At 38.9% G+C, this 26,487-nt stretch overlaps 1 protein-coding gene across 1 annotated transcript in view; it reads left to right on the top strand.

The window, feature by feature from the left end:
- The first annotated feature begins 847 nt into the window (after window positions 1–847).
- LOC150082138 (myosin light chain kinase, smooth muscle-like) overlaps window positions 848–26,487 on the top strand; it is a 30,444-nt gene continuing 4,804 nt past the window's right edge. Inside the window, exons 1-6 of the mRNA XM_090380004.1 lie at window positions 848–1,100; window positions 4,237–4,284; window positions 8,401–8,488; window positions 11,337–11,540; window positions 16,566–16,707; window positions 18,126–18,325. Coding sequence (XP_090236130.1) covers window positions 4,251–4,284; window positions 8,401–8,488; window positions 11,337–11,540; window positions 16,566–16,707; window positions 18,126–18,325 — 668 coding nt within the window. The 5' untranslated portion in view covers window positions 848–1,100; window positions 4,237–4,250. The remainder of the gene's footprint in view (window positions 1,101–4,236; window positions 4,285–8,400; window positions 8,489–11,336; window positions 11,541–16,565; window positions 16,708–18,125; window positions 18,326–26,487) is intronic.

A 26,487-nucleotide genomic window follows, 5' to 3' on the forward strand; every position in this document is an offset into this window, starting at 1 on the left:
ATAGTCTTAATACTGACAGCAGAACAAACTTGCCTTTTTAACGAGTTTTCCTGGTATTGAACTATTTCACAAATAACTTTAGCTATATTACAACTTCGAAAACTGATTTTATAATCATCATGGCATCTCACATCGAACAACTTCCTTACAATTTTGTGTGAGTGTTGTCCCTAGAATCCACCTGCTAACTGATGAGGGATCAGTAAGTCCTGAAAGAAGCTGTTATAGCAGTCCTGTCTTTTTTTAAAAAAAATGGCTAATTAACCTTTTGGAAAGATCATCTGTTTTTAAGTAAAATTAAGGGAGGGAGAATTAGAAATGAAGAATTTATATTTCCTTGACATCAGTCATTTGCTTTATATTGGTTCTAATCCTCTTACAGACGCAGGGGAATTTTTTATGGGCTTTTTTCACAATGTGGATCTCTGGGAAGGGTTCCATGGTTCTATTTCTCCGAAACTCGGGCTTATCGACCAGCAAACATGCCGAAGAATACAAACAACTGTAACTACAATACACTGACGCCTCATAGACTTAGTTGCTTTGGCACATAGCACACGTCGCATTGCATTGCTATGTTTTTAAGTTGGAAATCATTATGTGCAGGAAGATAACGCAATTCAAGCGATGCACAAAATACTGAGGGATGATCAGAAAGGGGAACAATCCCCTCCTTCCCTTTTCATTTTCACCAAAGTGACTTTACCTATGAATGACTGCAAAATATCTTAGGGGAAACAGAAACAGTCATGACGTCAGTTGTTCATTGTGAACCACACACACACACACACACACACACATACGAACGCACGCAAAGCGTTTTGGCTACATTTGGGCTTCGGGGCAGCACGTGTTCACTCGCAGAGTTGTAAGCACGCATGACGACCAAGTCTGCGACTCGGTTCGTTGGTTTATATTCGCGAGAACTGAAAGTGCCAACACCCCCGCGAACAGTCGTGCCAATTGCTTGAGTGGAGTTTAATCACGAGCGGCGTATACAGCTCAAGGATTTCCGCTACTCCGTGCGAAGCTTGACTATTAATTTAATGTGGATGAGTGGTGGTGCCCATATAAATCCCAATATTTGCTCGTGAAGATACGTAAGTTTCTCGATCACTTTGTATTTTCTCTCGGTTTCTCGTGCCTGTTTAAATAACGCACTGTGGGGGTGGCTAGATAGGGTGTATGTGTTTTGGTATCCCACATCTTCGTCAAAGAGCTTCCACTGGTGTCTATATTTAGTCCGGCCTCTTCTGGCCTTCCTCGACGAAAGCTAATGGAATTTTCCCATTTGGACAGTATTTCGCGCACGTTTTCATGCGTTTCATGTTTATAAGACCCCCTCGGTGGGTACCTTTCTCTTAGGGATATTTGCGTAAAATCAATCGGTTCACTCGATATTCAATTGCACTCGATGCCTTTTTTTTCTGATACATCCAAATGGGGTTCCTTGTTAGGAGTTTAGGAGTTTAGTTTTGAGCGGGGGTGTTACACTCCATGATTTAGTGTTCCCGAGTTCCATTTGAAACTCATACTCTTTTTCGTGTTTAAAGGATGGATATAAACAGAACTTAAGAATTTAGGCTTAAGCAGAATTCCAATGTTTGGAGAATAAATGGGTTGGAACTAATTTTAGATGACATTTGCTAACTCAACTTTATTTCTCTTACTTTTACTTAACCTTCTTTTTTTTTATTTAAAACGTTTTATTCACATAAATGGTATTTTTCGTGCGTGTGCAACTCTTTATAGCATTAAAAATAAGAAAAATATGCGTCTTGATATCATTAATATATATATATATACAGTATATGTAAAATAAATATGCATCTATTCATAAAAAAAATGCATAAAATATGCATCTCATCATAAAGATGCGTATTTCTTTTATATATAATTATATATAAAAGAAATACGCATCTTTATATCATTATGCATAAAAGAAATACGTATCTTTGTATCCTTACACTTAAAAGAAATATGCGCTTTTTTGATTAATTTGATACATGTCAAAGTTTGTAAAAAAAAGTTGAAGTTCTTGTTGTTGTAGCAGGGTTTTAGGAGCATCGATGACTAAGGCCATATTGCTCTGTGTATACTAAATTGCGTGTGTTTTGTGTTCGATTTTCTGTTTGCTGGATGAAAAACTCGAGTTTCCGGGAGAAAAATTCTTGCTACCCTCGCCTGAGACCGAATAACTCGGCCACGTTGTGAAAAATGGTCCATAAAAATTCCTCACATCATCGACGAGATTCAAACTCGGGTCTTTTCCACCTGGTCTGGGATTCTACCTGCTACCCACGAGGGCGAACTGTCGAAGATTAGGACAAAGTGTCGGAAATGATTGAAATGAAGGTCGTGGAATGCCAGTGACACATATCCTATAAATGTGGTGTATATATTAATCCAGTGATGAGTTTAGTGGTAGTTATAAAATGCTTGGCGTCAATTGAATGTTTGGAGGCGTTGTACTTGAGGCGACCAGGTCATGTCAGTTGTACTTCGCAGCTGAAGGAAAGGCAGTATTTATAAACGGCCCAGTGAAACATTCAGAACTCGGTTATTGACCGACAAACAATAATATTATTTAAAGAGAAAGGAGCGACTTTAAAAAAGTCTCTTCTATTTACAATTCGTTAAAAGAAAATTGGTCACCCTGTTTTCAGTTCAGTTGTGTAATATAATTTAAAATTAATGTAATTTATGTTCAAGTACTATACAGTTACATCTGTATAGATGTAAACAGAAAGACGACCACAGAAAACAGGAAATTTACAAACAGTGGAGCAATATGGTCTTGGTCGCTGATGCTCCTAAAACCTTACTACAACAACCACTTGTAACGAAGATATTTAATTATCCAAAAATACGATCTTAACAACTTGGCCCTCTGAACTCACAAAAAAAATCATTGGATGTTCTATTTTCCCCGCTGAAAACTTATTTATGAATTTTATGGAACAACATGAATCTGACAATCGTGCCATCATCAAATTGATTTTTTAATGTAATATAGCAAATGTTATTCACGTTAATGTTATTGGACCAGGTACATTTCCTACAAATGTACCTGGTTCAATGTCTGGACCAGGTACATTTGTATGAAATATCGTTTTGTTTTAGTTTTCTTGTCATGTATATATTCATCTATTTTTATGGCAGATGGTACACATGTTTTGTTGATAGTTTTGTGATAGATCACGGATCTCTTATTTTAGCACAAATACCCAGGACTGAATTATTTTATCTATTGGGCACACTACCTAGTGCCTACGAAGCTTACATAGCTATGGTCACATTTCCTGGTTTGCTTGATTGAAAAATCATAATTTTTCCCCCAAAAAAAACACCTATACTCAAGTCAAATTGGGCATGGTGATGAAAGAACAACAAGGGCAAATTTATCCCATCTTTATGGTATTCGAATCCAAACCAATGCATACAAGGATTGATAGTAAACATCCATCTATCCATCAGGATCATTATTCTTTCGCCGCATTCTTGGATGGCAGGAAATTTAGTTATTTTTTTAAGAATACGATAAGGAATTATTTTAACAAGCGTGTTACTGATAATACTGTGTTCACCCAGCTGTCACCTTTATCTAAAGTGAATATGTAGAAATCAGACTATTAGATAAGAAGAGAAACACATGGATTAGGCAACAAACTCAAGTTAAGAACCTTCTTATCAAAACTAAAGAACTGAAATGGTCTTGAGCAGGACACATAGCTCGAAGACATGATGACAGATGGACTAAGAAGATAACAGAATGGTACTCAAGAGATACTAGAAGAAAACCTGGAAAACGGAGATGGACAGATGAAATTCATGAATTTGTGGGTAGTAAATTGATGGCCATTGCACAAAACAGAAGGAACTGGAAAGTTGCTGGAGAGGCCTTCATCCTGCAGTGGATTTAAAATGCCTGATGATGATGTAAACAGCAGTGAAAAATCATCTGTACCAGGGAACACAGACACAATCTGCACGCGTACATACTGAGGAAGAAGAGTATCTTTCCATCATGGTTATGGCGATTATGGATTAATAATTATTGATATTTCGTTTCTAATAACATCATCACAGCAAGATAATCAAGATAATTCTTTAAAAAATTTATTTTTTTAAATAATTGGGGTTTCTGTTCGGCCTTACTGGCAATGATTTTTTCAATTATGCGGATATTATACTATAATTTATGCCAATTAAGAAATGGTATTTTACCTTTTGTAGGTGGCATCAGTAATATGATCTATGTGGATGAGTCAGAGCCAGAAGGTGGTGAGTTAATAATTATTAATACCTTTTTATAGTCCTTATTCTGTCATTTATGCTTAATTAATTAATTATACATAAATGATTTTGTAGATTCTAAAATTCATTAGAATAAATAATTAAAATTAAGATAACTTTCAAGTTTGTTATTAAGTTTCATTTCTGGTCATATAATCTCATAAGGAAGATTCATTTAAAATCACGCAGTTATTTAATAATTCGGTAATTTTTACCCAATATTATCATTAACCGTATCATCACATTATCATCATTTAGTGTCCACGTGGGCTTGTAACATAGTAAACTCAAACGCGTGTGCTACTGCAGTCCGCGTTGATCACTGACCTATAAAAATTCACTTTGGTTCAATTTAAATTATCAGATAGCTGTGTCCCAGTCGTTTAAAAAGTCAAAAGTGCTTCCAGAAAGAGCAATAATTACAGTAACTGGAATGATTTAAAGGTAGGAAGGGTGGTTAATGACAGGATGTTTTGCTTCAAATATCTTAGATCAGTTGCACTAATGTTCTGTTATTGAACTTAGGGAACAGAAATCTAGGAGTTACAAGTTAGGCTAATCGATGTCTATATTTAGAACAACTTATAAAGTGCAGAAACTTGGCAGCTGGACGTCTTAGGAGGCGAATAGAGGTATATAAGGCCCTTAAGGAAATTAATAAAACGAAAAAAGGAGGAATGTATTTGCTTACAAAAGGAAGAAGAACTAGAAGGCCCAAATACAATTTTTCAGACGCCTACGGGGTGCTAAATTATTTTGTGATAAGCGAGAGACAAATATAAGGCACCTGGAACTGATGGGATCTATCCAATTTTGTTAAAAGAAGCAACAAAAGTGGTAAGCAAACCTTTGGCCATAATTATGAGAACATCCTTTGAATCAGAGGACATCGCTGCAGATTGAGTCTCTCCAATTCACAAAAGGGATCAAAGGGCTGATGTTGTACAAGCTTTATTAGTACTATACGATTATCAATGAGGAGCCAACGAGAGGCACCAATCGCCTTGACTTGATTCTATGTTCTGGAATTTGCAGAGTCGACATTCCACCAGAAACGTCCTTCAATTCAGATCACGACCCAATTGCATTACTTCTTGTTCTGCCTATGCCCAACTTCAATTGCCATAATACTGTTGAAAAGAAAATCATATTCTCTCCGAATTTTCTGGATCCAAAAAAGTGCCTCGAGGCAGCGCAGTCTATTCCATGGCATGTGCTTGATGGATGTGACCCAATCCTCGCAGTTGATCTAATCACTAGATGGATAAATACAGTCACCCTCTACGCGTCAGCTAAAACCGTACACATTTCTCCAAGAACTAGAGCTTGGTGGACCAAAGATCTAGCGTGCAATTTCCACAACAAACAGTATCTTCACAGGCAGTGGAAAATCTCTGGCACAACCCAAGATCGAATCCTATACTCCAGAGCAAGAGCTATGTTCAACAGACTCAAGGCATCAGCATTAAAGAGATACACTGATGCTACCTTGTCTAAAGGAAAAGCGCCATATTCATCAAGACACAGTCGCATTAATTCAAATCTTGATCTAGATAACTGGATGGACTACATTTCAAGATTCAATACCAATTCCGCCTCTGCTGAAATTCCTCTCCCAAACTTCCAATTTGCTCCTACTGATGACCTTTCCATAATTTCCATCACAAGACAGCAACTGATATATGCTATTAACTCCCTGCGACCATCTAGTACCGCAGGCCGTGATAAGATACCTCATTTCATAATTAAATGCCTTAGCCCCTATATTCTAGATGCATTACTCTCAATCTACAACTCTATTCTTTCCACACGAGTTTTCCCTGCTCAGTGGAATGAATACTCTGTGAGGCCACTGCCTAAGGTTAAAGCACCAACAAGCCTAAAAGATTTCAGACCAATCTCAACTTCTTCCACCCTCCTCAAACTTCTAGAAAAGGTACTCCTTCCGGCATTAAACAAACAGTTGATGCCACAGAAGCCGAAACAGTTCCATTTCGCAGTTGAAAATAGATCCACCATAACAAACCTCATGGCCGCACAGACATCAATTCTTCAAGCCTTCGAAACTAAATCTGAATTAGCTATAGTGTACGCTGACATTGAAGCTGCTTTTGACAGCCTAGACGTCACAGCCCTTCTCAGACTCCTGCAATTCTTCTTCAGGATTAATGGAGACCTACTAGCTTTCCTCACCGCCTTATTGAAAAATAGAAGTGTCCACCTCACTTTGAAGAAAACCCACTTTACAAGAAAAATTAATGCAGGAGTCCCTCAAGGTGGTGTCCTGTCTGGCCTTCTCTTCTCAGCGATTCTGATTCCTTTCATGAGTCATCGTGATGATGCTCTAATATATGCCGACGATATAAAGTTTCTTACTTTAATCCCACCATCTGCAAACCCAATGGAAATTACGTCTTCCATCACAGAGAACTTGACCACTCTTTCAACTTACTTGAAGATGTTTGGATTAAACCTGAACCCGTCAAAATCTGCAATAATGACTTACTCATTGAAACAGCAACCAACAATAATTCAACCTTCAGTTTTAGGTACTCTAATTCCAATGGTTACCTGCCATAAAGATCTCGGGGTATATTTTGATCCGAAGCTGAAATTTAATGATCACACAGAATACCTCCGGAAGCGTTTTAACACCCTACGCTGGAAAGCGAAACAACACTTACTTCATTCCAACAATGCCGCAACCACTACCAGATATCTTCAAGCCACTGTTTATCTGGCTATTTTATATGCTGCTGAAATTTGGGCATCTGCGTCGCCTTCACTTCAAAAACCGGTGTTCTCGTGTGAATACTGGACCCTGAAATGGGCCACAAATAAGCATCACCGACCCTCTCAATTGAGAACAACTGACATGGCTGAGCAGCTAAATGTACCCAGGATCCCGAGGTTAATTGACAGCAGGCATTTAATGACTTCAGTAAAAATGTACACAGGAGTAATAAACGCCCCAAACATCTGGGATTTCTGTCAGTGGCACAATCCTACGCCATCCTTGAGGTCAGAGCCCACACTAATCCTCAAATACAACCGGTTGAAACTGTGTAGTCGGTTCCTACCTGCCCAGGCACTCCCCAAAATTCAGGCACTGCTCCGTCTTGGAGTCGACCTTCAGAAATTAGCTACCGACTACAAATACCGTCACATGCTCCTCGAGTGGATTCCATCTGTGGAACTGGGATAATTTCCTCCATATGACGTTTAGTCCTCATTTTTCATTATTACAATTTACATGTTTGTAACTCATAATTTACATGTTTGTAACTCTTAATTTCCATGTAACGGTAATTTTTTTCCTTTTTGCCAATTAATTTCATTTATAATTTCATTTATAATGTAAAACTCCTGGCCATGTCGCCGTGTTGAGTATTATTGTCTCTAGTACATGTCCTGTACTTATTAGCAATAAAGAATTTATTTATTTATTTATTTATACGAGGACCCCATACACATACTACCACTTTGGTGTAGGGTTTGCAAGAGCTGCTGCTAAGTCACTGAATTGGTGAAGAAAATAAAACTACACAGCCCTTCTAAACTCGGGCGCATGATGGACAGAAATTCCATCCAAAATTTTAACGCTGACTAAAATAATTTCATAATAGAAAAGTAGGTTAGTGTAGTACAGTGCTCTATACAATTTATTTTTAAGTGTGATATACTTGTGTACAACTTATTTGACTCCGTTTCAAGCTTCCAAGGATTAGTCATCTACTTAACTTTAAAACCTTGATATTTATAACCAGTTTGGTGTCTAAGGAATTGCTTCAGTCTCTTGTTTTTTCCCTAAATTTTAATTTGCCCATAAAATCTGCTGCTGAATGTTGTTTACTCAGAGAAGATGACAGCACCTTCGGCTAACATAAACTGTCACCAAGGGCTTGGAAACCCGGCAAACAAACTGATATTCTAAGATAATTATTTCAAAACGACTTTAAAACTTGTTTAACTATTTTGTAAAGAATTAATGGCGATCCGGGCCGATTCTAAAGACATGAGAATGTCTTTAGAATTACATTTTAGAGAAAATTTCCAATTAATTCTTTAACGTGGGTTAGATTAACAAAAGTGTATCTTTTGCAGATCCAGAGCCTCCTTTCGAACCACGCAATGTTGTTGTAAAGCACTGTGACGTAAAGACAGAATACATTCTACACAAAGAATTAGGCAGGTAAGTACATTGAAGGACAGAAGTGTTATTTATTTACACTAATGAAATATTGCATATAACTAATTTTAATGGGCCACCCATATATATTACGCCACTGAAGTTTTCGAGATTTTGAACCCACTCCCTTGTCATTTATTGTCCCAAAATCTAAGACCCTCACTGAATGAAATCCACTTTATATCTCTAAAAAGCCATCCAAACAAATATCAAAAGTTTTCCCTAAAAAGCATAGTCTTACGTTTTGACATGTATACTATCAGTGTTCTAAGAAGACTGTGGAACAAATTCCAGACCACTGCAATTATCTGGAAGGTCTGTCCGTTGTCCGATTCTAACTGCAAATGTCACAGAGACCTCAGCACGGAAATTTGCTGGATTTACAGTAGGATGTCCATCCAAGTATACATCTAAGGACTTCGTAGGATGGGGTTTCTATGCATGACCACCATTTCTCGGTGTACACTTGACCTCTATACACAAAATAGATGGAACAACAAACTAGATTCCTTTCCATTAACATCACAAAAAAGAGTGGTTTAATGGAGTGGTTGTTGAAATACTGTCAATGACCTCCATGTGTTCTCATGAACCTCATTACGCCTCACAGAACTCCCCCTATTAAACCAATTTCCCCAGAGGGTGAGTATAGCTGGTATCGAATGTGTACTCAGATTCCTAGACCTCCGTCCAATAAAGCATGCCTGGAATGCTGTAGGCAGGAAGGTTAAGGGTTACAATTCTCACCCCCCAACTACAACCAGAAACCGCACTTAGCGATATCATCCCTTATGTAAGAGTGAGAATTGATACCTCTAGCACTGAATTAATGAGGCTTGAAGAGTCTACGTCTGGTCCCTTGTCTGCACTTCTTATAGTTCGCGTGGGTTTGTGATAATAAAGACATCTTCTTCAACTCGTTGTGTTGGTAAGAGGAAATGTATTAATTTACAAAGAAATTTGAGCTGTTTCAGTACCTTGAGAAGGATGATCATGTGATTGACGTTGCTAACCTAGTAGGGTTGGATGAATTCACAATGCGTACTATAAGGAAAAAAAATAAATAAAGAATTGTCGTCAGAATGTAATTCTGTCATCAGCATTTACGTAGTTTGAAGATGGAGAAAATGGAAGTCTTGTTAATTTGAATCGAAGATCAAACACAACGGGTCTCGTTAAGCATAATGATAATTCAAGAGAAAGCGAAGAGTCTCTTTGAATATTTAAAAAGTGAACATATGTCCATTAAAAAATTCAGGGCAAACTCTGAATGGTTTGAGCTTTAAAAAAGAAGAAAAAAAATGAGCCAATTTACATAAGTTTAAATTAAGATATTACAGAAGGCGCTACACATGCAAGTCTTCAACCTAGATTAGACTTCTCTTTGTTTTGGAAAAGTGGTGCAGCAAATGACTGAAAAATCAGTCATTTTATGCACCACTGGACTCTTCTATAAAGAATCTGGGATTCAGTAGCCTTTATGAAGCAATTTCTTCCTGTAAAAAAATCAAAAGATTCGACTGGAGTAGTGGAGCTGCTGCCAACGCCAAGATTGGACTATGGAACAGAGAAAAAAGATCGTGCAGTGTGACGGGTCTCGATTTACACTTTTTGCACTAACATTAGGATGAAAGCGTGGTGTGAACTTCATGAAGCCACTCATCCAGGATATCTTGTGTCCACCACTATGGTTGGAGGTGATATCATGGTATTGAGTACGGACTGGGTTAGCTCCTATTCGTGTGATCTCTAATGAATATCTTTCTGTCTTATCGGACCAACCATACCCTGCAATATTTCAAAAATCTACCCTGGCCTACTAATTCTTCAGATCTGAATCCAATCGAGAATAAATGAGAAAGGGCAGTTCTGCTTCGTAGTTCTCTACTGACCACAATACAGCAGTTGAGAAATATCCTGATAGAAGAATGGCCAAATCTGGAGCTAAACTCCCTCCTACCCCCTAGAGGAATTCATGCCATGACGTCTACGGCCTATAATTCAGGCAAAAAGGTGGTCTTGCCAGAAATTGAAGAAAGGTTTTAATTTTTTTGACCAGTGAGGGCATCTAGGGCTATCTAAGTGAATGATATATTTAACCCATAATTCATTAAAATTTTCTACAAAAAAGAATATGGTAAACATCCAGGAAAGAAGAATACAGTAGAAATACATAACAACAAATAAAGCCTTCTAGCACTCTGTTCTTCTCTATTTATGCATACGCAGTGTTCATGGACCTGTCGGCGTAAATTAAACTCTACAAAGTCGTAACGCTTCAAAAGGTGCCATTAAACTACCCACTGGGTTCGCCAAGCAAAAGAATGCTCAGGACCAAGTGCGTTTATGGCATTAATCCAGTCTTGCGTGGTAAATAAAAGAGCAAACAGTTTCACGCCGATACAAAAGCTTTTACGGCCAACTAAAAACTTAATTAGCCTTTAAACTACTTGCTCAGCAATAATTTTGGTATTCATAGGTCAAGTGAAGTTCAAGGTCATGTGAAACTTTTTTTGTTTGTGCCTATGTGTTTCGTAAGATGTTCTGTCTAATACGAATTCATCTGAATAATTAATAAGTAAAAGACAGCGGAAATTGGCAATATTGTCTGAGAACAGGTCGGTTCACTGGTACACAGACTGGTATAATTCAGGGAACCACACTTGAATGACTAAGAGGGAGGTACGTGAGAACTTATCTAATTTGCGAATTGAAAGCCGAAGGTTTCCAACCATGCGAAAACAGTTAAATCAAATTACATGGTGTGCGGTTGAGGATTCAGTCTGATAAATTGAGTGTTGTTCAAAGTGGAGTAATTGTACTTCGTGTTAAGTTCATTTCTTTGTTTCAGGGGTAAGTTTGGAACGGTCTTCCAATGTACAGAAATTTCTAGTGGACGGATGTTAGCTGCCAAATTCATAGCAGCTATTCGGCAAGAGGACCGTAGGGATGTTGAAAGGGAAGTGGAAATTATGAGTTGTTTACAGCATCCACGACTGCTGCAACTGTATGACGCATTTGATGATGGAAAGAAGATGTGCTTAATTCTTGAATTGTAAGACAATATTTATTAATTTGCAGTATTAGTAATGATTTACAAATGAGTCTATTTAAAATAATTTTTAAATTTAAAAAAAAGTGCAATATACAGTCGCGGCCATATAAATTGCATCCTTAAAGTTTAATATTTCCTTAATTGTTCCCTCTATAGGTAAAATTATGTCATCTCAAGATACTTACATCATCCTGTAAAACCAGTGTGATATTCCCTCATCATTCTGTAATATTAGAGTGGTATTGCATCACCATTCTGTAATATTAGAGTGGTATTGCATCATCATTATATAATTATCATCTTGTTTAGAAAAGCAGGTGCTGCTGTCTGTTTTCATTTCGCATTCAGCAGCGTTATGGTATAGACTCAGTAATTTCAAGGAAGAAAATCATGATTCTTGCTCTTAATTGGAAGAACTTTTCCAGTTGATTGGCTGCAAAAGTTGGCTGTAACTAGTCTACTGTGTCAAGGTTACTTGAAAAGTAAATCTGGGACTGGATTGAATCGGAAAAGTACTGCAGCACAAGTTTAGCCGCATCTATGCCTCCATAATCGTAGAGCAAGTTCCACAATATTAAAATCCATGTGGAAGAAACGTATTTGGGTACATTCAAGCGATAAAACTGCTCACCGACAAGTTCTATCACTTGCATTTACCACAATTGACCAATGGGAATCTGTAACATTCTCCGATGAATCCAAATTTAACCTCCACGGATAGGATGGTAAATGCTACATTAGGCAAAGATCTCACGAAGCTTATAACCCTGACTGTATTCAGTCAAGAAGTTCCCATTGGGTCCGATGGTTTGAAGATGCGTAATGGTGATAACTACACAAAACGTTTAAAGCAGGCTCTTCTGCGTGTCATCAGACACCTCTTTCAAGGAACAAAAAATTGTGTTTTCCAACATGACTCTGCGCCTTTCCACACTGCACGCAGGGTTAGTACACCATTGCATAATCATTTATATGGCCGTCCCTGTATTCCACTTATCAATATTAAACTTCAGTGGACACTTTTCAGCCCATCTACTTGTCTGTCCAGATTTTCTTGGCGTTGTATTCCTTGATTACTATCAGGGAATACAACCACTGTACCTGCCTTCGTGGGTTGGTGGCACAGTTGGTAGAATCACCGTCGTCCCCAAGCAGGGTGGAAATGACCTGAGTTTGAGTCCCGTTGACGACGTGAGGAATTTTTATGAGCCTCTTTCACAACGTGGCTGAGTTAATCGGTCTCAGGCGAGGGTAGTATGGTTTTTTATTATCCCGGAAACTCTGTTTTTTTTCCCCAGCAAACAGAAAATCGACCACAGAAGAACCTCCAATTTACAGACAATAGTATATACGGAGCAATATGGCCCAATTGCTGATGCTCCTAAAACCCTATAACAACAACAACCACTGTACCTACCTTTATTACCAACAAACTTAGATATCAAAATTGGAACACCAATATCGGTATCATTGATGAATATTAAAAACAGCAAGGGACCCAAAGTCAACCCTTTTGAATAAAGTGCAATGGCCATTTATAACCACACTTTCTATGGTGATCATGCCACATGATCATCCTTTTATCCACACCTTTTATCCACCTGAAGTTAAAATGGTGCCACATTATTTAGTGACTACAGTCAGGCACGGTGGTGGTTTCATAATGATCTGGGGTTGCTTCTATTTTTCTGGAGTGGGTGACAACGTTAGAATTGAAGGAATTTTAAGAAAAGAAGGCTATAAAATATTCTTGAACATAATACATCCTCTGGAATTCGACTTTGTAGAAGAAATTTTACATTACAACAAGACAATGATCCGGGGACTTTCCAGCAACTAAACAACGGGAGCGGGTAATGCAAATTATGCTGCGGCCACTCCAATCGCCTGACTTAAACCCAACAGAGCTTTTATTGAATCATCTTGACCGTCAAGTCCGTGGAGCCTGCTCATCTACACAAAATTTATGGAGAACCTTGCAGATCGCTTGGAATAATATTAGTCAAGACGCTATTATAAAATTAATTGCCAGAATATCATGTCTGTTTAAGGCAGTGATAAAATCTCATGAAGGATATTTTGATGAAAAATCAGCATAATTATCAATAGTAATCAAATTAACGAAAACTGTTGTTATACACTGTGATTCCAAACTTTTAAACGGGAGTATACATTGCTGCTATTTATTGAAGCAATCTTAACTTACAGGTCTGTATTTACACAGTTCATCCTTAGAACCAGCCGTATAAATAATAGCTACATTTGCTCGTCTTCAATCTATAAGGACGTCTTCTGGATCTAAGGATGCTGTCACAGTGAGAAGTAGTAGTAGTAGTAGTAGTAGTAGCATGTGATGCAAGAAAGCAAGTGTATGAGCTCATGCAGCTTCAGCCAAAAAAAAAAAAAAATTCACACAACCATTCCCTCTAAATGTTTGTCCAGTTCCTCTTTAAATTTATTTAACCTATCAACTTCCACAACGACAGATGAAGTTTGTTCAGCAATTAACCACCGCTGGCTAAAGGCAAATTTCCGCACATCTATTCTACATCTGTCTTTTCTGAATTTGAATTTATGCCCCCTTAGATTCGTAATCTGAACAAGTGGAAGGATCCCATCAGAATTCAGCGTGCTCAACCCATTCAAGGCCTTATAGACCTCAATCAGATCACCGCGCAGGTGCCTAGTCTCCAGCCACTGCAATTTGTAGAATTTAAGACTCTCTTGGTAAGAGGATCCCTTCATTCCCCTCACCAATCTTGTTGCCCTTCTCTGTACACACTAAAGCAAATCTAGGTTTCTGTGTCGCCTGATAATTTATATGCATCCCATGCATTTTCCTTCTCTGTCACGAGTCTCATTAGTTCATTTGATAACCATTTTGACCTAAACCTTAAAAAATATTTCTTAATAGGTATGAAACTTTTAGTAGCATCCACGATTAATTCCTTGACTGCTTCCCACTTAGAATTTACTGTTGGTAACATCATCAGTTGGTCCCACTGTACAGAATTTTAAAAACAGTCTGAGACCACTGTACTCACCTTTACGGAAGCAAAAACCCTTTCCTTTACCCCTGATGATAATTATGTCTTTAAGTAAATCCGACATCAGTACACTGTGATCACTGCCACCTAGCAGTTCCTTTATCTGCAAAATTTTAATACACGAATGATCACTGCTGATAACTAGATCAAGAGTACATATTACCCTCTCTGGTTGCCACTCGAACATGCTGCTGCAGAAAACAATCATCCAATAAATCCACAAATGTCTGACTAGTGTGTGAGTGCCCAACCCACAAGTTCCAGTCAATATCTGGGAAGTTAAAATCCCTCATTATAAGACATTCCGATTTACTAGCCCACTCTATTTCTCTGTACTGCTGTTCCTTATTATACTCATCAGAGTCATTAGGCCTATAACACATCCCATATACCCATATACCACCTGTTTCACGATGACTTCCGTCAGTCCCTGAAACCCTCAGCACCCCTCGCTCCAGGTCGCTAGAAGTAGTGCAAGAATCACCTTCACCTCTGCCTGCAGCTACTTTTAACCTTTTAGTCTGTGAATCCCCCCAAGCTAGCAGTTTTCCAACCCACCTAACACTGCCTCGATTGGATCAGCAAATATTCTTGCACCCTTTCTATTTAAGTGTATCCCATCCCTGTAGAAGGAGTCTCTCCTGTTAACAAGCACAGACCACACTGAAAAAAATTCTACCCCTTGAGCCTTGCACCTTCCTTCCAGGGCCGAATTGATCGACAGGGCTCTCATCATATACTCCCTCCTATCGTGTCTGGGGCAGAATTGCAGACACTTTCAAATTTAACCCTAACTCACGACTTTTTTGCAACATTGACCTGTACTTGTCAAGTAAATCTGCAAATCTCCTACTCTTAATGTCATTGGTGGCAACGCGTACAACTATATCACCTTTTGTGCCCTTAAAAGTTGATATATGCTTTACAACGTCATCAACTTTTGCCCCTGGCAGACATACCCTGGTCCTGTTCCATCTATCCTTTTTACACAGTATATATTACCCGTCTCCCTGACAATAGAGTCACCAACAATAACTAGTTCCTTTGGGACCAGTGCATTCTGCCTTGGAGATTGCCGCTGTGTTGCCTGATGCCCAGGAGTGAGCTCTGGCGTTGAGTTGGGCAGCTGAGAGCTTGACGGGCCCCTCATATTAATTTCTTTGAGGGCATCTACTCTACACCTCAAGCACTCATAGACGCCCATCAAAACGCTGAGTTGACGCCTTATTTCTAGACACTCTGTGCACCTAGCACACACAAAGACACAGAGTTTGGCCAGATCATGTTCTGTTCCAGAGAGTTCGGCAAACATTTCACAAGTTGCACATTTTTTTAGGCTGTGATGCGTTGGAGAATCGTCCCCCTCAGTTCTCCCCCGAGTCACAGCACTCCTGCCACTTTGTGCCCGTTGCTTTGCTGCTCTAGTCTGGGGCATGATATTTTAAATTAATAAGATCAATAAATTTAATTAATTAATTGTCAATACTACGCTATCTAATCCTAAATGCAGTGATGCGTATTACGCTATATAATTATACATTATATAATGTACAAATTATATAGCGTATAATTACTCGAACTCAAGTGTTTTCCACCCGTTGTGGGGGAGAATAGCAATTCTACCAACTGTGCTACCCACGAGGGCTGATATCCACTATGCCAATTTGGTCCCCCTTTCCTTCTAGTGTTCACATACGCAAAGAATTTCTTGCTACTTGTATTTACCTTCTTTGCCAAAGTCTTCTCATGCCCAACCCCTTCAGGTATTTATAATAGAAACCAATGAGAGACCAATTTATAGTTAATGTAGGATCCTACTTTATCCTAATTTACAATTGAAGTGCATTTCCCATAACCTGTTTTTTGGTAATAATTATATATTTTTATTGATTTAACTTGTTTTCACTGAATTCTACTTCAATAAAAACACGTGTGTGTTGTTTCTATCGAATTAGAATTAACGGAAATTTATTTGTAGAATAGAAGGTGGTGAGCTCTTTGAGCGAGTTATTGATGATGACTTTATATTGACTGAAAAGGCATGTTCCATATTCGTGAGACAGATCTGCGAAGGTGTTGAGTACATGCACGCCAAAGACATTCTTCATTTAGACATGAAGGTAAGGAATCGTATTATTAATCCGGGCTGCAGCTAATAACTTATAGATATTTAATGTTTAATTTATTAATATATAAATAAATTAACATTAATCTGAATAATTAATCATATTCAACTGAACATGCATCAGAAATTAGTTTGAATAATAGATTAAAACATTCTGCTTTCTACTTTTGTTTTTAATTTTCATATACACTCACTAACCAAAACATTAGAAGCCTTTATTCAGTAACTAGTGAGGCCAACTTTAACCAACTCACAGCCTATACACGCCTTGGCATGGATTCCACTTAGTGTGTCAGGGATTCCTGCTCCAAGTTTGACCATTCTTCCATCAGGATTTTTGTCAGCTGATGTATTGTAGTCGGTAGGGAACTGCGAAGCCGAATTGTCCTTTGCAACATATCCTAGACATTCTTAGTTGGATTCAGATCTGAAGAATTTGGCGGCCAAGGTAGATGATGGAAATCTTTGGAATTTTCTTCGAATCAGGTACAGTTTCTGTCGGTGGATGGTTGCATCGTCATTTTGAAAGAATCCACCGCAATTCAGGTAAAAATGAAGCATTACAGGATGAAGTTAGGATCAGAAAGATATTCCCTGGAGGTTGCACAGCCTTTTAATGGTATGAGCGGACCCAGTCTGCGCCAGTAGAACATACCCCTTACCATGATACCATATCCAGCCAACTCCTTGATTGGTGGACACGAGATAGACTGGATGCATGGGTTCATGAGGTTCACACCACACTTTCATCCTACCACTGGTGCAAAAAAAAGTGAAAATCCAGACTGATCAGATCATAAGATCTTTTTCCATTGTTCCACAATCCAGTCTTGGCGTTGGCTGCTCCACTTCAGCCGAATTTTTCGTTTTTTTTTTTTTTTGTTTTTTTTTTTTACAGAAAGAATTGACTTTAGTATGGACACCAGATTACCAAATCGCGGATTCTTCAACTTTTGCAGCATAGCTCCACAGGAAATGGCTCTTTCTTTGCCTAAATAAAATTTTTCAGTCATTTGCTGCACACTGGACCTCCTATCCTGCTAAAAGTGCTCCAACAATAACACATTTCTGAAAATCAGAAAGATCACCTATCTTACCCTTGATCAAATCGATTTAGAAGCCCCAGGACAGCGAATAGTGTCTGATAAAAAGGAACTTGTTACCATACCATGTGACAACTTAGATTTGCATATAGTACGTTTAATTGACGCCAATTGCAAAAGGTATCTAATATTTTGAGCAGTCAGTATAGTTAAAATGAGATATTATCTTAATGAAATAAATTATTGAAATATTATTGAAATAAAAATTATTGAAATATTATTGAAATAAAAATTATTGAAATATTATTAGAATAAAATTTTATTATTTTGTGTAGATTTAATTAATTTCGTTTTTCTTTTTTTTCAACAGCCAGAGAACGTCCTATGCATCAGTCGATGTGGAAATAAGATCAAAATAATCGATTTTGGACTTGCTAGAAAATACGACCCCTCTAAGAAGCTGCAGGTGTTATTTGGAACTCCAGAGTTTGTGGCCCCCGAAGTTGTTAATTTTGAAAGAGTTGCTTATGGTACGGATTTATGGAGCATTGGAGTGATCTGCTATGTGTTGTAAGTGAATCTTTATTGTGTTTAGAGTGGTTTGTTTACATATCAACGGTTAATTTGAAAGCATTTAAATTGATCATTTGCACTTTTCTGTCTTTCCTTTGTCATTGCTGATTTCAGGTAAAAATCATATACCATCTTCACCAGGAAAATCCAATTATATATTTGGATAATCCAATTATATATCTAGGATAATCCAATTATATATCTAGGATAATCCAATTATATATCCAGAATAATTTAATTACATATTTTGATAATCCAATTATATATCCAGAATAATTTAATTACATATTTGGATAATCCAATTACCATATCCAGAAAAATTTAATTACATATTTGGATAATCCAATTATATATCCAGGATAATCTAATTACAGTACATCTTTGGATAATCCAATTATATATCCAGGACAATCTAATTACAGTACATCTTTGGATAATCCAATTATATATCCAGGATAAACTAATTACATATTGGATAATCTAATTATATATTTCGATAATCCAATTATATATCCAGGATAATCTAATTGCATATTTGGATAATCAAATTACATCGGATAATCTAATTATATATCCAGGATAATCTAATTACATATTTGGCTAACCGAATTATATACACAGGATAATCTAATTACATATTTGGATAATCCAATTATATATCCAGGATAATCTAATTACATATTTGGCTAACCGAATTATATACACAGGATAATCTAATTACATATTTGGATAATCCAATTATATATCCAGGATAATCAAATTACATATTTGGATAATCCAATTATATTAGCATTAGTAGAGGCATATGATGCAAGAAAGCAAGATTATGCAGCTTGCTTTCTTGCATCATATGCCTCCACTAATGCCAAAAAAAACCGCTCCGATTTCATCCCTCCGTTCGTTCCAAATACCTGTCCAGCTCAGCCTTAAATTTATTTAGACTATCAGCTTCCACAACAAGGGATGGAAGTCTGTTTCACCAACCAACTACCCGCTGGCTAAAGGCAAACTTGCGCACACAAATCTGGATCCTTGGTTTATTCTGAATTGAGACAGCGAGATTTTGGAACTTAATTAATACTTAAGTGTCCGTAGATTTACCGTTCGTAACTTGCCGCCATTGTTATACGATACAACGTTATAAAAGCAGCATTCGATAGTCTGGATGTACATGCCTTACTTCATCTGCTCCAACACGCCTTCCAAATAAAAGGAAATTTGCTGAAGTTCCTACAGGCCCTACTTACTTGTCGGTCCATTTATTACCGCACAGATAATCAGATCCTCCAACGCCAACTCCATGCAGGAGTTCCACAGGGTGGAGTTTTATCAGGACTCCTCTTTACCGCCATGATGATCCCGTTCTGCAACGGTAGGGATGATGTATGCACTTATGCAGATGATATTAAGATCCTAACACCTATCCAACCGTCCATGAACAATAGGGCATTATGTGAGCAGATTAATTATAAGCTTCTGAACTTATTCGTGTACTTGGACAAATTTGGCTTGGTCCTAAATCCGCAGAAGACCGTAATCATGGTGTACTCGCTCAAAAAATCGCCTACGCTCGTACACCCGAAACTTCATGGCAAACCTATCCCAGTTGTTGAGACGCATAGAGATCTCGGAGTAACATTTGATACGAAACTCACGTTCAACTCTCATATTGACCTGACTGTAAAGAAAATGAACTACTTACGTTGGGCAACAAAACAGCACCTCTTGCACGTGAAACAGACTGCAACAACCGCACGATATTTAAGAACCACAGTGTATTCAGCCATTTTGTATGGCGCTGAATTGTGGGCGTCAGCCACCCCTACCCACATTAGGAGAATATATGCAAGTGAATTCTGGCTGCTGAAGTGGGCAAACCATAAGCACCACCTCCCATAACAGTTAAGGACCACGAAGCTCTCTGAACAGCTTAAACTGCAGCGTTTACCAGACATCATTGCCTGGAAACGATTAATAACTACAATCAAAATGATGACTGGCACGATATCATCACCATGCTTCTGGCAGCTTTGTGAGTGGCACATCCCGCCATCTGCATTAAGAGGCACAAAATCCTTGAGAATGAAGACCAACAGACTGAAGATGGCCGACAGGTTTATACCCGCCAGTGCGTTAGAATCAATTCAGTGCCTAACACATATCGGAATTGACCTACTAAAGCTCATAGAAGACCCGAATTATAGGAAACAAACCGCAGTGTGGCTCGCTGAGGCTACTGTTGCCTAGTAGTTGTGTGAATTTCTGTCAAGAACTGTGTACGCAATTGAATAATGTATATATCGCACAAGTTGATCAGTGGATGTGATGTTAAGATGAACTTTTGTATTACAATTGCCAGGACTCCAAACAGAAATGTAGTGAAGAGTAATGCAATTTATATGTCATCTTTTCGTGTATATTTATTGTATATTTGTTGCCCTTTCTTGTATATTTTAGACATTCTTTTATTCACATTTTATGGTAATCCCCTGGCATTGTCTGCCGTGAAGGGAATTTGTCGCTTACCAATGTACTCATATATTTTTAAATTTGGTAGGACAAATAAAGATTTATTTAGTTATATCCCGTACTAGATAGCGTTAGCTTATTATAGTATACAGGGTGTTTCAGTTAAACGTTTCAGAACTTCTAAGAGGGGTAGGGTACATCCTGACAACTCGAAATCATATAGCAATGTGGGGTCGGAAATGCTTTCCTGAAGCGGTGTTGTACACAGAAGCACCATAAAGAAAAGAGACCGTAAGTGAGAAATCGTTTTAATAATACATGAAAAGAAGCAAAAGGTACATGGATTAAAGTAAGTGTTCGAAGTTTCTTCCACGGGCTACAATGCACGCCTCACATCTCCGACGCATGGACATCCGAACATTCTGGAATACTCCAGGCGAATTTCGAATTTCTTGAACAAGAACGCCAAGTTAGTAGGATGGATGATTACACGAACGCAGAGTTAGCCGATATGCATTTGGCGTACGGGGCTGCAAATTGTAGTGGGCCAGCCGCACGGCGTTTGTACGCGGAACGATATCCGACGAGGCGTATTCCCAGTCATAATTTCTTTGCAAGACTGCACCAGAGGTTAGCTGAGAGAGGTTCATTTGAAAGAGCTGACAGGGACAGGGTAAGAACATCACGGACTCCAGCCGTCGAACAGAATGTGCTGCAGCATTACAGGGGAATCCAAGAACGAGTACACGAAGTCTAGCAAACGCAGTCGGGGTTTCCCATTGCAGCGTCTGGAGGATTCTCCGAGAACAAGACATGCATCCGTTTCACGTGCAGCGTGTCCAGACACAGCAACCGGAGGATTATGCACCTCGTATTGCTTTCGCACAGTGGTACCTTAGAAAATGTGCTACAAATCCCCTTTTTCCTGCTGAAGTGTTGTTTTCCGATGAGGCATCCTTCACAAGGGAAGGAATTTTCAACACGCATAACGACCATATCTGGGCGGTCGAGAACCCGCATGCAATACGACGTCGTGCAGCACAGATTCGATTTTCGGTCAATGTATGGGCCGGTATTATGGGAGATCACCTCATCGGACCTTACCTGTTACCGTGTCGTCTAACCGGACCTATCTACTTGATCTTTCTGCAGCAAGTATTGCCACAACTTTTGAGAGATGAACAGATTTCTGCATCGACGCAACAGACAATGTGGTTCCAACACGATGGAGCCCCTGCCCATTATAGCGGAGATGTTCGTAACTACCTGGATGTCACATTTGGTCAACAGTGGATCGGACGTGGTGGTCCCGTGCGTTGGCCTGCTCGGTCACCCGACCTATCATGTCTTGATTTTTATTTCTGGGGTCATATGAAATCGCTAGTTTATGACACCCCTGTTGACAATGCTGAGGAGCTGGTTGCAAGAATCGCAGTAGCTGCCGAAGAAATTCGAAATTCGCCTGGAGTATTCCAGAATGTTCGGATGTCCATGCATCGGAGATGTGAGGCGTGCATTGTAGCCCGTGGAAGAAACTTCGAACACTTACTTTAATCCATGTACCTTTTGCTTCTTTTCATGTATTATTAAAACGATTTCTCACTTACGGTCTCTTTTCTTTATGGTGCTTCTGTGTACAACACCGCTTCAGGAAAGCATTTCCGACCCCACATTGCTATATGATTTCGAGTTGTCAGGATGTACCCTACCCCTCTTAGAAGTTCTGAAACGTTTAACTGAAACACCCTGTATAGTATTATCGATAAATCAGTAAAATTTATTAACCTTGTTAAACTTAATTGTCAATTAAACTGTACTTTTTAACTAAATACATAAAATAACTTAGATTTTACAAACTTAACATAATTAATTAATACATAACTTGATACGGAAGTTATATAACGAAACTCGAAGATAATACTCGATACCGAAAAAAAAATATATATATAGTGTTACAACTGCTTTGGGATACAAGTTTAGGGTTATAATTTTGTACTGAAATTGAAATCGAATCGAAATCATGACTCGGAGCAGAGCAGTAAAGCAAAAGGCTCAGGCTAATGGGAGTGCTGTGGCTCAGAGAAGAACTGAGGTGGGCAGTTACCCCCTGAATCACAGCCTTTTAAAATGCACTGCTTTCTTGATGTTTGTGGAGTAATCAGGTACGGGACATGTTATTGCAAAGGGGGATATTTTTGTATGTGCGACAACTCAGCTTTGTTATGGGCCTATATGAGAGCTTGAAGGACAGGGTGGATGCCCTCGAAGGATCTAAATTAAGGGCCCATCAAGCTCTCAGCTGCCCACATCAACGCCAGAGCTTGCACTTGATCATCACGCAACACAGCGGCAACCCCCAGGTAGAATGCGCTGGTCTCACAGGAACTAGTAGTTCTTGGTGACACTATTGTCAAGGAAACGGGTAACATGCTTTGTAAAAAGGATAGGTGGAACAGGACCAGGGTATGTCTGCCAGTGACAAAGATTGATGACGTTGTAGAGCGGATATCATCTTTCAAGGGCACAAAAGGTGATATAGTTGTACACGTTGGCACTAATGATATTAAGAATAGGAGACCGGTGGAATTACTTAACAAGTACAGGTCACTGTTGAACAAAAGCCGAGAATTAGGGTTGAATTTGAAAGTGTCTGCAATTCTGCCCAGACACGATAGGAGGGAGTATATGATGAGAGCCCTGTCGATCAATTGGGCCCTGGAGAGATTGTGCAAGGCTCAAGGGGTAGAATTTTTTTTCAGCCTAGTCTGTGCTTGTTAACAGGAGAGACTGCTTCTACAGGGATGGGATACACTTAAATAGAAAGGGTGCAAGAATATTTGCTGATGCTATCGAGGCGGTGTTAGGTGGGTCGGAAAACTGCTAGCTTGGGGGAGACAAAGACCAATAGATTAACAGTAGCCACTGGCAGAGGTGAAAGTGATTCTTGCACTGCTTCTATTGGAATAAGCAGAAGCCTGGAAAATAAGACGCAGGATATTTCAGAGACTGCAGGGAGTCATTGCGGTACAAGTAAACGCATGGGTTGTGTTAGGGTAGCTAAGAATAGGAACAGGTGCATGCATACTCGCGTATACACCAATGCTAGGAGTTTGGTAAATAAATTTGATGAATTTGAGGTATTGCTCAAAACATCAAGGGCAGATATTGTTGGGATATCAGAGACTTGGTGTCACACAGATATAAGGGATGCAGAACTGGAATTTGGGGAATACAACATCTACAGAAAGGATAGGAAGGGAGGAAGGGATGAGGGGTTATGCTATTAGTTAAGAAATACATAAAATCCAAGGAAGTGAAGCCAGTGGACATCGCTGGACAGTGCAGTGTCGAGTCAGTTTGGTGTGAAATAAGCATTGGAAGATCAAAATTGAGAGTAGAAGTGTGCTATAGGCCTAATGACTCTAATGAGTATAACAAAACTGTACAATGAAATAGAATAGGCCAGTAAATCAGAGAGTCTTATAATGGGGAATTTTAATTTCCCAGATATTGACTGGAATTTGTGGGTTGGTCACTCACACACTAGCAAGGCTTTTCTGGATTTATTGCATGATTGTTTTCTACCTCAGCATGTTCGGGAGGCAACAAGAGGGAGCAATACTCTTGATCTGATTATCAGTAGTGATTCTTCATGCATTAAGAATCTGCAGATAAAGGAACCACTAAGTGGCAGTGATCACAGTGTGCTGAAGTGGGATTTACTCAAAGAGGTAACTACCATCAGGGGTAAAGGGAAGGGTTATTGCTTTCGTAAAGGCGACTACGGTGGTCTGAGACAGTATTTAAATTCTATACGGTGGGACCAACTTATGATGTTACCAAAAGGAAATTCAAAATGGGAAGCATTCAAAGAACTTATCTTGGAAGCTACTAGGCTTTACATACCAACTAAGAAATATTGTTCAAGGTTTAGGCCTAAATGGATGTCAGATGAACTAATGAGACATGTGGCAGAGAAGAAAAATGCATGGGATACATACAAATTAATGGGTGACATGGAAGCCTATGATAGATATAAGCTGGTCTGTAACCAAGTCACAAAGGAGGTTAGGCAGGCAAAGGCAGATTATGAGAAATCCTTGGCAAAGGATGCAAAGAAAAACAGAAAAGAGTTCTTTACCTATGTAAACTCTAGAAGTAAAGGGATGAATCAGATTGGTCCACTGGATTTGATGGTTCAACTGTTGATGATCCTGCTCAGGTGGCTAACAAACTAAACGAGTATTTTGCATCTACATTCACACACGAGGAGTTATTCAGGTAAGGGAATGCTAGAGGTTAAGTAAACTCTGGCAGTGAGCTAGATGATTTTGTAATAATCGAGAGGAAAGTGGAGGAGAAATTATTGAGGATAAACATAAAAAAGGCACCCGGGGTGGATGGGATCTATCCAGTTATATTAAAGGAGGCAGCAAAGGAAGTAAGCAAACCCTTAACCATAATTATGAGAGCTTCCTTGGACTCAGGGGAGGTACCCATACACTGGAGATGTGCAAACGTGACCCCAATTCACAAAGGAGGATTAAAGGCGGACACAAGCAATTATAGACCTGTGAGTTTAAATTCTGTTCCAGGAAAATTAATGAAGGCACTGGTTAAAGAAGCACTGCAGAATCATCTAGACAAGAATTCAGTTATAGCTCGGACACAGCATGGTTTTGTTAAGGGAAAGTCTTGCCTGACCAATTTGATTGGATTCTATGATGCAGTCACAAAAGAACTGGATGCAGGGAATAATTTTGATATTATATATTTGGCTTATTATTATATTTGATATTATATATTTAGAAAGGCTTTTGATACTGTTGCATATACGGAAGACTGCTGCACAAATTGGAGCAGTATGGCATTGAAGGCAAATTGCTGCTATGGATAAAGGGATGGTTGAGGGGGGAGAAGACAGAGAGTGGTAATCAATGGACACTGCTCATCGTGGACTAATGTTATTAGTGGAGTCCCTCAGGGTTCAGTGTTGGGTCCATTATTGTTTTCTGTATTTATAAATAATATTGATGATGGTATATCAAACTTAATGTCCAAGTTTGCAGACGATACGAAGGTTGGCAGGGTTGTTAAGGACACTAATGACAATACGCTGCTGCAACGGGATCTAGAAAAAGTCGAACAGATGGGCTGAGAAGTGGCAAATTTAAAGTACTACATATGGGATGCAGTAACCCCAGAGTATCAACTCTGTGGTACTACACTGACAGTGGTAGAGAATGAAAAGGACCTGGGGGTAATTGTGCAGGCAGATATGAAGTTCTCTGAGCAGTGCAGACGGGCTGCAAGAGTAAGTCATGGTGTCTTGTCAATAATATACAGGAATTTTTCTACCAGGGATAAGAAGGTGATTATTCCTTTGTATAAGGCAATGGTCAAACCACACCTTGAGTACTGTATACAGGTCTGGAGACCTAATTTCAAGAAGGATATAGAACTGCTGCAACGAGTACAGAGAAGGGCAACAAGATTAGTGAATGGAACCAAGGGTTGCTCTTACGAAGAAAGGCTTAAGTTCTGCAAATTACAGTGTCTGGAGACTAGGCACCTGCGAAGTGATCTGATTGAGGTGTATAAAGCCTTGAATGGATTTGATCATGCTCAATGCTGATGGGAGTTTTCCTCTTGCTCAGAATAATCACCTGAGAGGGCATATATTCAAATTG

The sequence above is a fragment of the Mastigoproctus giganteus genome, chromosome 8, assembly GCF_048544385.1.
Source record: "Mastigoproctus giganteus isolate SK-2022 chromosome 8, ASM4854438v1, whole genome shotgun sequence".
Lineage (NCBI taxonomy): Eukaryota > Metazoa > Arthropoda > Arachnida > Uropygi > Thelyphonidae > Mastigoproctus > Mastigoproctus giganteus.